At 36.4% G+C, this 17,857-nt stretch overlaps 1 protein-coding gene across 2 annotated transcripts in view; it reads right to left on the bottom strand.

The window, feature by feature from the left end:
• The window catches only part of rabgap1l (RAB GTPase activating protein 1-like), a 423,532-nt gene that overhangs the window by 347,316 nt on the left and 58,359 nt on the right, over positions 1 to 17,857 (bottom strand). For both annotated transcript variants that reach the window (XM_088598822.1, XM_088598823.1), the window contains exon 9: positions 6,286 to 6,388. In XM_088598822.1, coding sequence (XP_088454948.1) covers positions 6,286 to 6,388 — 103 coding nt within the window. The remainder of the gene's footprint in view (positions 1 to 6,285; positions 6,389 to 17,857) is intronic.

Raw genomic sequence — 17,857 nt, 5'->3', positions numbered from 1 at the left:
TCCACATGTTTGGTATGTCTCCCAGGTGGCTTGTGGCAAACTTTAGACGAGACTTTTTATGGATATCTTTGAGAAATGGCTTTCTTCTTGCCACTCTTCCATAAAGGCCAGATTTGTGCAGTGTAAGACTGATTGTTGTCCTATGGACAGACTCTCCCACCTCAGCTGTAGTTCTCTGCAGTTCATCCAGAGTGATCATGGGCCTCTTGGCTGCATCTCTGATCAGTCTTCTCCTTGTCTGAGCTGAAAGTTTAGAGGGACGGCCAGGTCTTGGTAGATTTGCAGTGGTCTGATACTCCTTCCATTTCAAGATGATCGCTTGCACAGTGCTCCTTGGGATGTTTGAAGCTTGGGAACTCTTTTTGTATCCAAATCCGGCTTTAAACTTCTCCACAACAGTATTACGGACCTGCCTGGTGTGTTCCTTGGTCTTCATGATGCTCTCTGCGCTTTCAACAGAACCTTGAGACTATCACAGAGCAGGTGCATTTATACAGAGACTTGATTACACACAGGTGGATTCTATTTATCACCATCAGTCATTTAGGACAACATTGGATCATTCAGAGATCCTCGCTGAACTTCTGGAGTGAGTTTGCTGCACTGAAAGTAAAGGGGCCGAATAATTTTGCACGCCCCACTTTTCATTTTTTTATTAGTTAAAAAAGTTTCAAAAATCCAATAGATTTCATTCCACTTCACAATTGTGTCCCACTTGTTGGTGATTCTTCACATAAAATAAAAAAATTATATCTTTATGTTTGAAGCCTGAAATGTGGCAAAAGGTTGAAAAGTTCAAGGGGGCCGAATACTTTCGCAAGGCACTGTACATGTTGTCTACACCAAACTTTGTTTGTTACACTGTATAAAAAGGACTGACTTTACAACCGTTCAGACAGACTGACTTCTCTCCCTCAGGACTCATTTATGTCATTTATATGACACAGCATATATAAGAAATTTGAGTAGGCAGCTGCATCAGCATGCATATGCAGCGTGGTAATGGTATGGCACAGTGGAGCATAATTGTTTTCTCAAAAGCTCCGCTGTTTTCTACCCTTCCACAGCCCCATGAAAATGTGCTTCCTACATTAGCGGCTGCAGCTGAGACCGATTTGAGCTCAGCTATAAGAATTCCTCACACAGCTCACGGTGCTCAGTAATAACCTCACCAAGAGTTTTACAGCCAAGGAGACCTTCTCCACTCCTCAGAGAACCTTATTCTTCCTTGCTTGCACAGCACAGCACATTTTTAAAAAATTTTCTCTTTGCTCTCCTCACATGCAAGCGCTATTCAAACACATTTTTCTTTCTTCTTCTTCACTCTCAGAGAGTATTTAAAAAAAAGACCTTTATGCTTGTCATTCAGATATCTGATCTTTGATCTACCACACAAATCAAAATACCAGTCAGTGCCAGATATTTTTATTTACAAGTGTGATTGTAGTCTAGATTTTTCTGGCCAGTTCTGAGATAAACCTTTATTACATCTCTTGAATTTCTAATGTATGAATTCATGCTGGTGTTTCTAGTGGGTGCATGCATTTTATCCTTTACACTTAGACTACATCTGCAGTTCTGAAACATATTTTACATAACCAAAATGTAAAGTTAAATTCGATCAAAATACCAGTCAATGCTAGATATTTAACGTTTGGCCTTATTTGCTAGTGTGCTTCTAAGAATAGCCAGGTACATTTTTAATCGTACAGGTCTGTAACAGTGCCATGCAATATTATCAATATTATCTTAGTGTAGGAAATGTATATTTTATCTTAATGCAAATTTCAGCAACAAGTAACCAGGAAACAATTTAAGTTTACATTTAGCTTATGAAAAATGTTTTACACATACCGTACTGCAGTGGCTTTAAAGCCGTATGGTCTAACACGTAACTTATACAGTACAGATCCAGCCATTCAAAATGCGCAAAGCACGCTACAGATGCAGCCATTCAAAGTGCGCGGTACAAACCCGTACCGTGGGCATTTCCCTACGTCATTGCCCGTCATAACGCATCATACCGCGGTACGTGATTGGCTGGCCAAAATGACCGACAGGGGCACTCGTGGTGCGTTGGTCGGTCATGGGAAAATTTAATAATTTAATGTCTTTACTGTGCACGTTTTAATCTACTTAATATTGAATATTTATATGGGATTTTACAACTAAAGGGAAATGTTAGTAGCTGAGCATAAAAAGAAGGCATCTGAAGGTCATAAACGATATTAATTTAGGAACATAAACATATTAACTGTATGTAAACTGTACTGTATGTGGCTGGTCTTGGTAGTTTAAAGAAAAAATACACACCAGTTTTCCATTTCTCCCTAAACATTTTAAGCATCAAAGTTTTATGAAACAGTCCCCAAATATGCGATTGCTGTATAGAATGAATTTTAATTTTAAAAATTTATTTAACACGAAAATTAAGCTGTTTACGTTCCTCCGCCTGAGAATATAGTCCCTCGTTGCTACACAACACAGAAACACAGCCACAAGTAACTAGCAAAGAGAGGACATTAGCTAGCCAATATGATAAAGGAATAAATGACTTTTTTTGTTTATTTCTTTAGCACGTTTATTTGAACATTTCCATCATTTGTACAAGCACTTGGAAACTATCCAATCCCTAGTTCGTCAGGCATTTTCTTTTACGCCCCGGGCATGCTGGTCTGTGTATTCTAGGTTATAACACCAGCGATTTGTTGTTAAAATTGGGTTTCCAATAACGCCGTAGCAAACTCTTGTTTTTATGTCCACTATAACAGACTTAATCTCCCTTGCTTTTAACCGCGACAGTTATCATTCAACGAGATCTCAAAATATCACAAGGATCCTCAAAAGCGCAACAAAGACTGCATAAAAAGATACGTGTATCAGATACATGAGAATCCAAGCTTTTTTATCTACACTTTCTTATCTACGCTAAGAAGTAGTCTTTAAAATTTCTTTATCACACAGTAAAAAGTCAAAATTCTGGACCAGAGATTATGGTGCGGCTTCAGAATGGTGATTGGCTGACACCATCTGACACCCCTCTATATGGGGAAAAAAGACCTGCTGATCTGTTCTACATACCAGGAAGATGACAGAATATGATTTTTTCTATTCGAAATGTGTATTTTAAACGTTTAATTAAGAAGTAAAAACCTTCCAGAGTATACAGATTTCTAAGCTGATCAGAAGGAAGAAAAATCACCTGTGTTTCGCGCATAAAAAGTGGTTATTAACTATCGAAACTTGTTTTTATTTTGTCTGGCAATCTACCTGAATGCCCAACTACAGTATCTGGAAAGCCCTCCGTGAAACCAAAAGAACCACAATTGAACAAGTGTTGATAATAAGAGAGAGAGAGTCCCCTTTTACCCCCATTTTGATTTAAATTGCAAACAAGTGTTAAATTAAATGCAACATAAATCGTTATCTTTGTCTTCTGAGTATCTTAATAAACTTTCAGCATAGCTTTCTCCCCATTTAGATTTATTTTTCTTGGGATCAAACATGAAAAGATTAGATTGTAATTGTTTTTATTTTTTAAATACATTTTAGAAAAGTGTAATCTATACTAAAAAGTTGCATTAAATACCACTCGATAGTTATATTAATAGAGATAAGCAGGCAAAGTTGTCTGTGCTGAAAAATAAAAACCGGTTTAACAACTCTTAAGCATACTGTAGTTTTTGTTAGACCATTAGACATGCAATACACTTCCTCGTGATCATTTTAGAATCTTTGAGTAAGCTGCAAGTTTTTTTTAATTTTATATACACAATACTGCTGACAGCAAGATTCCTATGCTTTTACTCAGCAGCTTATTAAAAACAGCACCAGTGGTGTTCAAACTGATTTTTTTTACACAGAAGACTGCTTCGCTCTGTGAATCTGTTTTTCTAAGAAAACATGTGTCCTTGGGAGGAGGTGTCTTTCGTTGGAAGACTCGCCCCCTTCTACTTTGAAAATACCTGTGAAGCCGGTTTAATTCGGCACAGCCAGCACTCCCGCAGAGAGTGATGAAAACCTCACAGCATCAGGCGAATGCACATTAATGTAGGGCTTTAGGGCTCACGTGGATTTGCGCCCTAGAGTACAACCTGTGGTACTGCTGTGTACTTGCAGTACGAACATGTTGTGATATTTTGAAATATAAAAAATGTCAATGTACTGTAGTATCCATAATATTTGCTATTTTAGTTTTTCAAAGAAATGTTTATTTGTTAAAAGAAAATTCATAGCGATTGCTGGATTTGAACACCCGACCTCACGCCTATACTGTAAATCAGTCACTTAAGCCATCACACCACCAAGGCAAGTCATGTAACATGCACTGAAACAGCAACACACATACAGTAATATGGTCAGAAGAAGCACGTAAAAAACATTTCTAAATAACCACATGTAAGACTTTGATGCTTAAAATGTTTAGGGAGAAATTGAATATGTGTGTGTATTTTTTCTTTAAAATACCAATACCAGCAACATACAGTTTACATAATATGTTTATGTTCCTAAATTAATATAGTTTATGACCTTCAGATGTGTTATGCTCCTCTGCTTTTTATGCTCAGCTACTAATTTCCCTTTAGTGGTAAAATGCCATATAAATATTCAATACTGAGGGGATTAAAATGTGCACAGTAAAGAGATTAAATTATTAAATCTTTTCACTAACGACCAATACACCAGAAGCCCGAAAGCGCAACATTATTAATAATATCTTCCGTGTCGCATTAATATTGGAATGTTTTTTTTACAAGTGTAAAAAGAGGCGATACACAACATGTCTCCTCTATAACTCTTCAGTTTACAGAGAAATTCTGCCAGAGCCTCACAACATTGTCCAATAATACTCTTCTTGTGTCTAATTTTTAGTTAAGCAGGATTTGAGCTACAGACCATAACAAAAAACAGAATCCACCTGTGATTCAGGTGTTAACAAAACGTGTTTACAAAGAAAGTGGAATACAGTAATACTACTAACTATATAGATACATAGATTTAGATATTTAGATTCTTAAATTAATATCATTATTACTTTCTTTAGATACGTGATTCCATATTATATTCCTGATTATAAAACAGATCATTCCGGTACTGAAATGTGATTGGCTGACACCCTTCTGAAGCCGTGCCATATTCTCTCGTATATACACACCTCAGAATTTTGACTTTTTACTGTGTGATAAAGAAATTTTAAAGACTACTCCTTAGCGTAGATAAGAAACTGTAGATAAAAAAGCTTGGATTCTAATGTATCTGATACACATATCTTTTCTGCTGTCTTTGTTGCGCTCTTGAGGATCCTTGTGATATTTTGAGCTCTCGTTGAATAATAAGTGTCGCATGGTATAAATCATTTTCATTCTTAGAAATTATGAAACGCTCTGTTAAAAGCAAGGGAGTTTTTATGTCTGTTATAGTAAAAGAAAATGCCTGACGAACTAGGGATTGAACAGTTTTCCAGTGCTTGTACAACCGATGGAAATGTTCAAATAAATGTGCTAAAAAATAAAAAAAGTCATTTATTCCTTTATCATATTGGCTAGTTGATGTCCTGTCCTTGTTAGTTAGATCAACAAAATGCTGTGGAGTTACTTTTTGTCAATGAAAAAATAAAAGTCTTTTTGTTTAAAATGAGAGTTACAAAGAATGTGGACCAACGTAATACTTTGAGTTTACAGCTTGTCCAAGGTCATTCATTATTAATACTATTATTAATATCTTCGGTAAAGGCTTTGATGTATAAAATATTTCTGCATAATTAAAATATTTATGATAAAGGTAGGTTGTGTACTTTTGCCCAACTAAGCAATCTTGCTTTCATAAAATATACCAACTTTTTAATGAATGATGATTAACATGCTGTAATACACAGTTTAAATCTAAAATCTCAAATGCTGTACATGAGAGGTTAAGCTTTATTAGCTCCTCCTGGCGGTTTTACAAGTTGATTCCGGATACTATTAACATAATCTAATTTGCATACGGTAATTTCCGGTATGACGCCAAATGACGCATTATACAGTGTCATACCACATTTTGATGCGACACGCCCACCGCGTTGTACCATGGCATACCCTGTTTTGAATGGCTGCATCTGTACGTGCCCTGTGATTTACCGCAGCATCCTTCGCACTTTAAATGGCTGGATCTGTACTTTTCAAAATTAAAAAGCAATCATTTAGAGATGTGCCAACAAACTACTGAAATACTAGCATCCCCGGCTTTCTGGGAAAGATAACAGAATGCATTCTTTAGTTAAAACAGATTAAAACAACAATTTACCTTTTGGGGTCTCCTCATTTAGCACTTGAAAGGCAGGAATATTGGGGCTCCAGGTTCCAGTAATTACATATCCCTTCCCATCAGCACTCTTTCCCATAGATTCCTGCATATTCAGAAATAACAAAAAGACAAAGGTATTTTTGTATTTTTTGAATCAGCAGGCGGTGCAGGTGGGGTGGCAATATCCACTGCTCTGATTATTTCATAAATACTAGCTTTTAAAAGTAGCAAAAGATCAGATAGGCTGCACTGGGTACAACACTGAGAAGTCAATGCAGATCAGCTTGCTGCTGGCTTTGTATGCAGTTACTGTACAAGTGTACAATCACAGCTGGACGCTGGGCTGTGCATTGATTGCAACATCCATGCCTACTGTGTCAGGTTAGAATTCTGTTCATCAAAGCAAGGCCAAAAACAGAAACAAACAAGAAAACATGTGCTTCACTGATAACTACATAAGGTAAAGAGACACATCTCTTTAAAATATCTGTGGCAGTTTTTTTTTTACGGTTTATTAGTTGCAAACAGACTATTTGCAGGGTTATGATGAATTAGAGTTTTGGTGGTGGTTAATTCCACATTTTCACATGGGGGTCAGTTTTTTTTGTGCACAGATCCCTGTAGCCACCTTGTTTAAAGGTGAGGTCGGTCACTTAGCAAAACCTGTATTGCCTCTTATTGACAAAAAATGAGATTATTTATCGTTCATGAAGATAATTGGAAGACAACTAAGATAATGGATGAGAAAATATATGTTCCGCCTAATAGTTGAAGATGCACTCTTCTATTGCCCCAGTTCAATTGTTTTTTTCATGTTGAAAAACAGAAAAGAGAAACAAATTTCAGCTGTACAGTCTTCTTCAGTTGTGACCAATGTTGAGCTTCTTCTTTTTTTCCTAGTGGAATTAACCTCTACCTGTATCTTTGCAGAAAACACAAACTGACGCAGCTCCCCATTCCAACAATATACTGCTGGAATAGTATTTACTGTCCCTCACATTGAGTAAGAATAAAGGAAATTATTTATAGTTTAAACATGTACTTTATTCTTGAGACCTTTTACTGTTTAAAAAGAAACAGAACACAACACCATGCGTCAAGCTTGTTTTATAACGGCAGGAGAGACTTGAATTGTCTTTCAGGAATTTTGTAGTGTTACTGCCATAGAGACTTAATTGGGTAATGGACAAGATAAGGAATATTTCATTCAGTTCTAAAACAGGTTCCCAATGGAGCAGATCTGAGCTTTCCAATCCTGCTATGAGGGACACCACTGTGTTCTAGTTTTTACTCTTGCAGAACCCTCATTTATTTTATTAACTAAAATCAGATTCGCTATCAGTCTTTCATCATTGTTTTCAACTACTGTCAACAAGAAATTAACTTGAAATGGCAGCTTTTTCTAAGTAGACTAAGTAGAAAATAATGTATCATGAAGTCAATGAAAGAGCTAGAGAGTACTATATCACATTTAATGTTAACACTCCACATCCTTATTAAAACCCTATGCACCCTAACCCCCCACAGACACAATGGCAATCTCTACCTGGAAAGGGTGTACCCTTACTAATCTTTAATTATCTTCTAAAATATGCATAGTACAGGTCTGATTAGTGTGTTGAATTGAAGGGAACCCCTTGCGCTTCAAGTTTGAAACATCATATTTTTTTTAAGTTTTACTCAGTTAACACATTAATGAGAAGTCTTTAACTTGGTCACTTACTGTGGTTATTTTGGAAAAGTTTTGACATGCTCGTTCTGACTATTTTAAGTATTATGTTTATATACATCATGAAAATCTATAATGTTCTAACATTTTCTATGAATACTTGCTGTCATTGTTGTCAAAAAAAGCTGTAGTACTTTTCAAATTCCACTTAATAGGGAAAATTAATATGGAATCATGTACAGTAACTGAATAAATTTTGATAGCTGAAAATAAAAATAGTTCATAAACATTGTTAAAAATTTATGGATCTAAATATAATATTATGGTGCCCTTGTCTGCGGTTGCGGTTGAAGAGAGCCTGGCTAGAGTGTGCGGAGAAGGGCATGATGTGAGTAGTAGTGGCCAGGGCGGGGGACTAGGGAAGCCCATGGCCTGTGCCGTTGACCAATTGTGGAATGGGTGTAGACCATCGTAAGATCACTCAGATTTATGTAAATAGTTTCCCTGGTTTTGCATCCCCTTTTATACAGATGCAGCCATTCAAAGTGCCGGGTACAGACACGTACCGGAGGTAATTGGCTACGGCGTCGCGCATCATGACGCAAGATGACGCAGGGTACCGCGGTACGTGATTGGTTGACCGACAGGGGCACTCGTGGTCCGTTGGTCTGTCGTAGAAAGATTTACAATAAACGTCTTTACTGTGTCCATTGTAGTATTTAATATTTATATGGAATTTCGTCCATAAACGATATTAATTTTGGAACTTAAACATACAGTATATGGCTGGTCTCGGTACTTTAAAGAAAACATACACACCAGTATTCCATTTCTCCCTAAACATTTTAAGCATCGAAGTCTTTAATTAACGTGATACCGGAGTCAACAAGCATACTTTTAGAATTTGATTAATAGGGAATATAATATGGAATCGCGTATCTAAAGAATTTAATAACGTTATGATTATATTCGTGTACTGCGACAGGGCTGTGTAGGGCTGTTTCGCCTCCCTGTTCATGCGAGTTGTCTTGTAGCCTACTGGTCTACGTGCCTGACTAACAACTGGCAGGTTGTGTGTTCGAATCCATTGGTGCTGGACTTTTCTTTTAACAAACATTTCTTCGAAAAAATAGAATAGCGATATTATGGACAATCAATTGACTTTTATATTTCAAAATATCGCAACATGATCGATTCTAAGTCATTTTTGATAACAATGAATAGTCACCTTCTTCCCTTCTGACAACGGTCCCTGCTTCTGCTTCCTGCTTCTATTGTGTGTGTGTGTGCAACAGAGTAAATTTTTATAGAGAAATGGAGGCTGGACAGTATGTGTTACAATATAAACATTTATATTGATTTAAATCGTGTTCTGATTTAAATCGCTAACGCGTGTTTAATTATATGTGTTTGTTAATCATAATCAGGATAATGCAACATAAATTGATACAGTATCTTTGTCTTCTAAGTATCTTAATAAACTTTCAGCATAGCTTTCTACCCGTCAAGATTTATATTTTTTGGGATTTTGGGATCAAACGTGGAAGGATTAGATTGTAATCGTTTTTATTTGTCAAATACGTGATTGTATTTCTGAATGTTATGTGACACCTACAGTAGTTCACTGCTTTAAATACATCGAATTAAGAAAGTTATGTGTAGCACTTTAGATCTTTTTTCTGAACCGGGGAAAATCTGACCATGTTTCTCTATAACAATAATAAGGACAAGACCAGAGTTATGGTTTTCCAGAAAAAAAGCCAGACCCCCATTAGTCTTCCTGAGATCGTCGGATTATGAACGAATAAAAGCATCTTATTAAAAACACGTTTGCTTTTGTCTGGGTATTTACTTTGTAATCTGTGCTTTACATCTACTGTATTGTTACCACTTTTAAAGGTGATATGTAAAATAAAGTTTTTTATTATTGTTATAGAGAAACATGATCAGATTTTCCCTGGTTCAGAAAAAAGACGATTAAAATCTGTAATCTTTCCAAGAAGTTTCTGCTTTGTGCTAAGACATTAACGAGTACAACCCCCCTCTCTGCGGGAGGGCTGGCTGTGACGAATTAAACCGGTTTCACGGGTATTTTCAATGTAGGAAGTACAGTAGGACAGCACAAAAAAAACAGACATTGTATGGTACAGCACGGAGCTCAGTCAATTCAAACAAGTTCAGTTTCAAAAGAACTGCAACAGACATAAAAACTCCCTTGCTTTTAACAGAGCGTTCCATAATTTCTAACTACGAAAATGATTTAAACTGCGACACTTATCATTCACCAAGAGCTTGAAATATCACAAGGATCCTCTAGAGCACAGCAAAGACTGTATTAAAAGAATCGCGTATCTCAAGAAATTAATAAGATATAATTATATTTGTGTAATTCATATAATTATATAATGCCAGTGAACTCTTGTTTTTATGTCCACTATAACTACGCTGGGCAAACGCCCAGTTCATCTGGCATTTTCTTTTACACTGCGGGCATTCTCCTGGTCTGTGTCTTCTAGGATATAATGTCAACGAACTCTTGTTTTTATGTCCACTATAACAGACAATCTCCTTTGCTTTTAACCGAGCGTTTAATAATTTCCTAAAATGAAAATGATTTACTTTATTTCCCTCACGGGATCAATAAAAGTATCTATCATCTGTCTAAACTATGGGACAGAATTCTGGGGTCTCCCCATACCAGAGATTATGGTAGGGCTTCAGAATGGTGATTGGCTGACACCATCTGACACCCCTCTGATTGGAGAAAAAAGACATGCTGGTTTGCTATACATACAGTACTGTACCAGGAAGAGGATTTCTTTCTGTTCGAAACGTGTATTTTAAAAGTTTAAGAAGTAAAAACCTTACAGCGTACACAGATTTCGTTATCTTTGTCTTATGCATAATAATGTTCACCGCTCTGTCTAGCAAATTAATAATAAACGTTATTTTATATAGCGTTTTAAACGAATAAGTAATTAGATTGCTCATAAACCTAATCACTTGCTTTTTCTTTTTATTTAGGCTCAGATTTCAACTATAGATCGTATTATTAATAACCATAATAACAACCAACCAACAAAAACAACCATATAAACATAATTGAAGTCAACTCCTAGGTACTGTAACTGTCGTGTGGATGGTTTCACAAGAATCAGACAAAGGTTTAAGCATCGCTTGTTCTAGATAAAACTGCAAAAAAAACAAAACAACAACCCATAATGTACTTCTTTGCGGCTCTGTTTGCCCAAATCATATATTCACAAAGTGAAATCTAGAAAATAATATTACGTAACCAAAATCCGCAATATGGAAACAGAACCTGTGTAATTGTTGATAGATGATGTACTCGTAACATTTTTACAAGATGAACTACAACATTTAAAAAATGACTTGTATGCACTTTATATCTCTAATCAATCCACGGCCACATTGTTAAAAGCAGAGTCCCAGCACAAAACAAAACTAAAACGCATACCGTTTCGCGCTTCTTATTAGTTGCTCAAAAGTAATTTGACCGTATGAAATGCATAATATAAACCTAGAAACATATATGTGAGCAGTATTTACGCACTGTAGTATCGGTGTTAAGACATACCTCTCAAATACTGTTTGTAACTTGAATACAAGTTAAAAATATCTCAAGACCGATTCTGGTCATAATGAAACCATGTTTCGTGTGTGTTTTCTTTAAAGTACCGAGACCAGCCATATACTGTATGTTTATGTTCCAAAATTAATATCGTTTATGGCCTTCACACGCGTTGCAGTATGCTCCTATTCTTTTTATGCTCAGCTACTAAGATTTCCCTTCAGTGGTAAAATTAGATATGAATATTCAATACTTAAACGGGCACAGTTAAGACATTAAATATACATATACATACTGTATACAGTACAGTTTTCATACGGTAATATGTTTATGTTCCTAAATCAATCTCTTTTATGAGCATGTGAAAGGCATGGTGAATCGATTCTCAAAAATTACTGTACTTTGCATGATTGGAAACAAATGCGTGATTGCGAAATGCTGTGGTGTTACTTTTACAAAGACGGTCGATGAAAAAAAGAATATTGACCAGGGCAATACTTTGAGTTTACACTTACAGCTTGTCCAAGGTCATTCATTATTAATACTATTATTAATATCTTCGTTAAAGACTTCGATGGCCACAACACACGTTTGCGATTTAAATCAGAACACGATTTAAATCAATATAAATGTTTATATTGTAACGCATACTGTCCAGCCTCCATTTCTCTATAAAAATTTACTCTGTTGCACACACACACACAATAGAAGCAGGAAGCAGAAGCAGGGACCGTTGTCAGAAGGGAAGAAGGTGACTATTCATTGTTATCAAAAATGACTTAGAATCGATCATGTTGCGATATTTTGAAATATAAAAGTCAATTGATTGCCCATAATATCGCTTACCTATTTTTTCGAAGAAATGTTTGTTAAAAGAAAAGTCCAGCACCAGCTGGATTCGAACACACAACCTGCCAGCTGTTAGTCAGGCACGTAGACCAGTAGGCTACAAGACAACTCGCATGAACTGGGAGGCGAAACAGCCCTACACAGCCCTGTCGCAGTACACGAATATAATCATACCGTTATTAAATTCTTTAGATACGCGATTCCATATTATATTGGCAGAAAAGCTTAAAACTACCACTTTTTCACACGCTATTTCACATGCTAGTTAAATACTTCGATGCTTAAAATCGTTAGGGAGAAATGGAATACCGGTGTGTATTTTTCCTTTAAAGTACCGATTCCTGGAATCTGACTGGCTGACACCCTTCTGAAGTGGTTCCATAAAATCTGGTATATGGAAAAGAAAGCGTTGATAAATACAAGTGTCTTTTAATACACTCTTTGCTGTGCTCTTGAGGATCCTTGTGATATTTTGAGCTCTAGTTGAATGATAAGTGTCGCATTTTAAATCATTTTCGTAGTTAGAAATTATGAAACGCCCTGTTAAAAGCAAGGAAGTTTTTATGCCCGTTGAAGTAAAACAAAATGCCTGACAAAGTATGGCTTGGACAGATTCCAAGTGCTTGTACAAATGTGCTAAAGAAATTATACTTTGAGTATACAGCTTGTCCAAAGTCATCCATTATTAATACTATTAGTAATATCTTCAGTAAAGGCTTTGATGCATAAATATTTCTGATAAAGGTAGGTTGTGTACTTTTGTCCAACTGAGCAATCTTGCTTTCATAAAATATACCAACATTTTAATGACTGATGATTAACATGCTGTAATACACAGTTCAAAATTAAAGTCTCAAATGCTGTACATGAGAGGTTAAGCTCCCCCTGGCGGTTTTACAAGGTGACGCCGGATAGTTTCCAGCAGAGCGTCAAATGACGCGCGATTAACCACGTGACACCGCGTGATACCGCGACACGCCCACCGGGGTATGCCGCGAAATACCTCACCTATTTTGAATGGCTGCATCTGTACCTGTACATATCTACCAACCTATACCCATGTACCTGTGCCCCAAATAACCCTAGTGTTTTGTACCCTGTTTTCTTTGGTTTTCCTTTTTTGCAGCTGCTATGCTGTTAGACGTGTTTAAATAAAAGAGCTGAATTCCTGTCTTTCATCCTCACCAAACCCACCATGCTACAATATATTTATATAGCTGATAGTAGTACCGTTCTCCACTTTCTTAGTAAACATCTGCATCAATTTCTTTACCAAGTGATCCTTTGGTAAAGTGGTAAAGTGCACACCTATCACCCAGAAGGTCCTGTGTTTGATTCCTAAGTTCCTAAGTTTTATTTCTAACAAAGACACCTTCTCTAAAAATAAAATAGTAAATAATATGTACATTATATTGACATTTTTATTATTTTTATATTTCAAAACATGTTAAATATTAAATTATATTACTAAAATATGATATTAAAAACATGAATGAGTTAGTAAACCTGACAATTACAAGTTCCAAAAACAGTTTTCCAATGGAGCAGACCTGCACTTCTAATAAATAATAATTTCAAAGTCTCTCAAACACATAAAAATTTTTAAGATACTGTAATACTGTAGGTATGTATATAGATTAAAAATAAAAAATAAGGTTCACATTTTTCATAAACATTTTTTGTACAACATCTTCAACTTGCTGTGGTGAAAGTGCAATACTTTGGAAAGTGGTGACGTTCCTTTACATACATTGACAGCTCAGTGGTAGGATTCTAGGTGCTGTCACGCAAAAAGGTCCAGGTTTGATTCCAGATCTGACCTGAGTTAAATTTGTTAACAAATTGTTCCTTAGGAATAATAATAATAATAATAATTGCTTACACTTATATAGCGCTTTTCTGGACACTCCACTCAAAGCACTTTACAGGTAATGGGGATTCCCCTCCACCACCACCAATGTGCAGCATCCACCTGGATGATGCGACGGCAGCCATAGTGCGCCAGAACGCTCACCACACATCAGCTATCAGTGGGGAGGAGAGCAGAGTAATGAAGCCAATTCATAGAGGGGGATTATTAGGAGGCCATGATTGGCAAGGGCCAATGGGAAATTTGGCCAGAACGCCGGGGTTATACCCCTACTCTTTTCGAGAAACGCCCTGGGATTTTTAATGACCACAGAGAGTCAGGACCTCGGTTTTACGTCTCATCCGAAGGACGGCTCCTGTTTACAGTATAGTCCCTGTCACTATACTGGGGCATTAGGACCCACATGGACCGCAGGGTGAGCACCCCCTGTTGGCCCCACTAACACCTCTTCCAGCAGCAACCTTAGTTTTTCCCCGGAGGTCTCCCATCCAGGTACTGACCAGGCTCACACCTGCTTAGCTTCAGTGGGTTGCCAGTTGTGAGTTGCAGGGTGATATGGCTGCTGGCGTAAGAAATAATAAACACTCTCTAACAATAAAATAATTTGTAAACTATATGCACATTTTTGAATATTAAGTAATATCAAAGTTTTTTGCTGCATATTAGAAATATGCAAGAACAATACATTTCAGTTTAACTTTTCTGATTAGCATTGGATGGTGTGTTCTGTGCCCTGGAGATTATCCTTGCAGGAGGGGGGAGAGGGTGTGGGTGTTTATTTTTACTTTCTGTCTTCACTACACATTCCCAGTAGCCACTGATGCAGCTTGTTAAGGAACTGCAGTTCAATTCCTGGTGTTCTATCTGTATATTGTTTGCATGTTCTCTCTTTCTTGCCTCAACACTGCTCTGAATAAAGCGGTTAGAAAATGGATGGACTGGTGTTTATACTTGTAGAAATGTTCCATTTTAAATACAATACAGAAGAAATTTGCATTACATTAGGCATATATTATGTTACTGTATACTTTTGGTTTTCTTTTCAGCTACCACAATGTCCCTTTAGTTGTATAATTCTATATTAATTTTCCATATTAAGTAGATTTAAACATGCGTAGTAGAAAAAACGGATTAAATGAAGCAATTATTTCACTAATATCTAATGGACCTCAAGTGCCACCTATTGATCACCTTTGGCCAGTGAATTATCATATGCAATGCGCTATGTTAAAATCTACCAAATAAGGACTACTAATGTGATACTCAACTTGAACAGCAGCTGTGGGTTCAAGTTTAAACATATATTATATTATAACCGCTTTTATTTCCTTTTGATAAATGACATAGATTCATATGGAGACGCTTCAGACAAATAAGTTAACACACTACTATTTTGGTTTTATGTATAGACTACATTTGTGTCTGAAATACTATAAATGTTAGTTTTATGCAATTTCACTGGCTACATTTTTTGCACTTCATCTAAGAGTTTTCTTTAATTTATGGTATGTAACTTAAGGCATGTACTGCATATTTCTTACAGCGGTGTTAGAAAATCATTACAAAAAGCATCAGCTAATGTCCAATAGAGTAAGAAATTGTATTTCTTAAACAGAATTAGCATAAATATAAGATGCTGGTACATGGGAGTGGATTTCATCTACAAGTGAAAAACAAATTATATTTGCAGCTATAAAAAGGTAAACTGAGAAGACTTCTGTAACTGATCTTTTCAGGCCATTTCAGTCCAGTGCTGATCCTCTGATCTTGGGAGCCTTTGAGATTTTAAAACAGCATTTTGCTTGCCTACTCACTTGGTCTGCATAACAGACTATTAAGAGCCATCACCATCACTGTACCATGTGCAGTCCTACATAACATTGCAATTGACTTGATGACCCCCAAGATCTGTCTGCAAGACATTTGTCACATTGTGGTTGTTTCACCACCTTTATTATTGGACCACAGCCACAGGACAGAGAACGGATACTGTTCCGAAGAATTGTCACAAATAATCAATTTTAAAAAGGTGGCGATAAAGAGTTTTTTCTTTCACATACCCTTACATTTGCAGCGTATTGTCTGTTCCCCCAAATCCCCAATATCTGTTCTTTCCTCTGAGAAACACAAGCCCAGAGTCACATCGCAATACAAAAATACAACAAATCTCATCAATTATCATTGCATATTAACATATCATTGCACTAAAGGCTCTACATTCAGTAATACAGCTACGAATAGAAGTAGTCATTAACTTCATTATTCATAAATTATACTTCTATCAGTAAACACATGTATTAATAAACTTCATTATGAATAATTGTGGAGTGACTGGAAAGCAAAGTTATTTAAATATTACAATAATTTTCAATTGATGGATGCATAAGGTCATTACTTAGTGACAATATTATTATCACTATATTCGGGAACATTCCAGTGTCCCACATTTACTTTTTTACTATTTGTTGCAATTGAGAACATGTTTAGCACAGTGCTGCAGACTAGTTTCAGCAGCCAGGTTTGTTGCAATTGATCTTAAGGTGGTGCACTAGTTTAGCATGGAGCTACGTCCTAAATATGGGTTGATCTCCAGTTAGTACACGTTTATTTATGATGTTTATTCACCCTTAAATACAGTTTGATACTGTATGGTATTAAAGCCAATACAGCATGTGTATATCTTTTTATTATCAAAATAAATAATAATAAAATAAAAATAATACAATTATTTGTTTCCTAATTACATTTAAGTTAAGTTAGTTTTAAGAAAAAAATAGATTATTTTTAAGCAAATGTATACCTGAAAAACACATTGTGCTCAAAATGGCCTATAACAATAAACACATTTTATATATCCAGCTGTGCAACTTACTTTGTCAAACAGACCTACTTGTATTTTTAATATTAATTTAATATTTACTGTGATACATAAAAGTCTTAAAATGGCAATATAATACATAAATTACATTTTATAATGGGACAAAGATTTTCCCCACGGGACTAGGCATTGGCTGGGATTCAAACCAAAGCATTCTGCGTGACAACCCACATGACATGTTAAACATTCACTGCCCCACCTAGCAGCCTGAGGGGGGGTGCCAACACCATCGTCACCAATAGTCAGGTCCGAGTGCAAATCTGAGTCTGTTAGCCAGTTTTAGTCTGTATCTGTAAATGGCACTAGACCATCACTGTATTTATGAAGGTAGTTGACATTAGCTTGTAGTTGATCAAACTTGCTCCTAAAACATTACTCATGATTACCGACAGTAGAAGAGTCCAACAAAGTTGTTGTTTTTTTATTCCTCACACGGACTCCACCTCTCTTCCCATAGCTGAGGACTGTTTTTTTTAGTTTGTCACCGTTTTTTACTATTTTTTTGTCAAAATGTTTGCTGCAATTGCGTTCTGCAGAAATATGTCCAGTGAATCATCCCGCGGACATGGTTGCTTCCACTCTAGCAGGAGCAGAGGTTTTCAACCTGTGGGCCGCGTGGTACTGCAAGGGGGTCGTGAAATGATTGTTGTAAGCAGGGCCAGCGCTATGGGGGTGCAATGTGCGCAACTGCACTCAGGCCCAGATCTAAGGGGG

The sequence above is a fragment of the Lepisosteus platostomus genome, chromosome 11 (assembly GCF_059453375.1).
Source record: "Lepisosteus platostomus isolate fLepPlt1 chromosome 11, fLepPlt1.hap1, whole genome shotgun sequence".
Classification (NCBI taxonomy): Eukaryota; Metazoa; Chordata; class Actinopteri; order Semionotiformes; family Lepisosteidae; genus Lepisosteus; species Lepisosteus platostomus.
The sequence above is the reverse complement of the archived record's forward strand: the minus strand, read 5'-3'. Positions and strand labels throughout refer to the sequence as shown.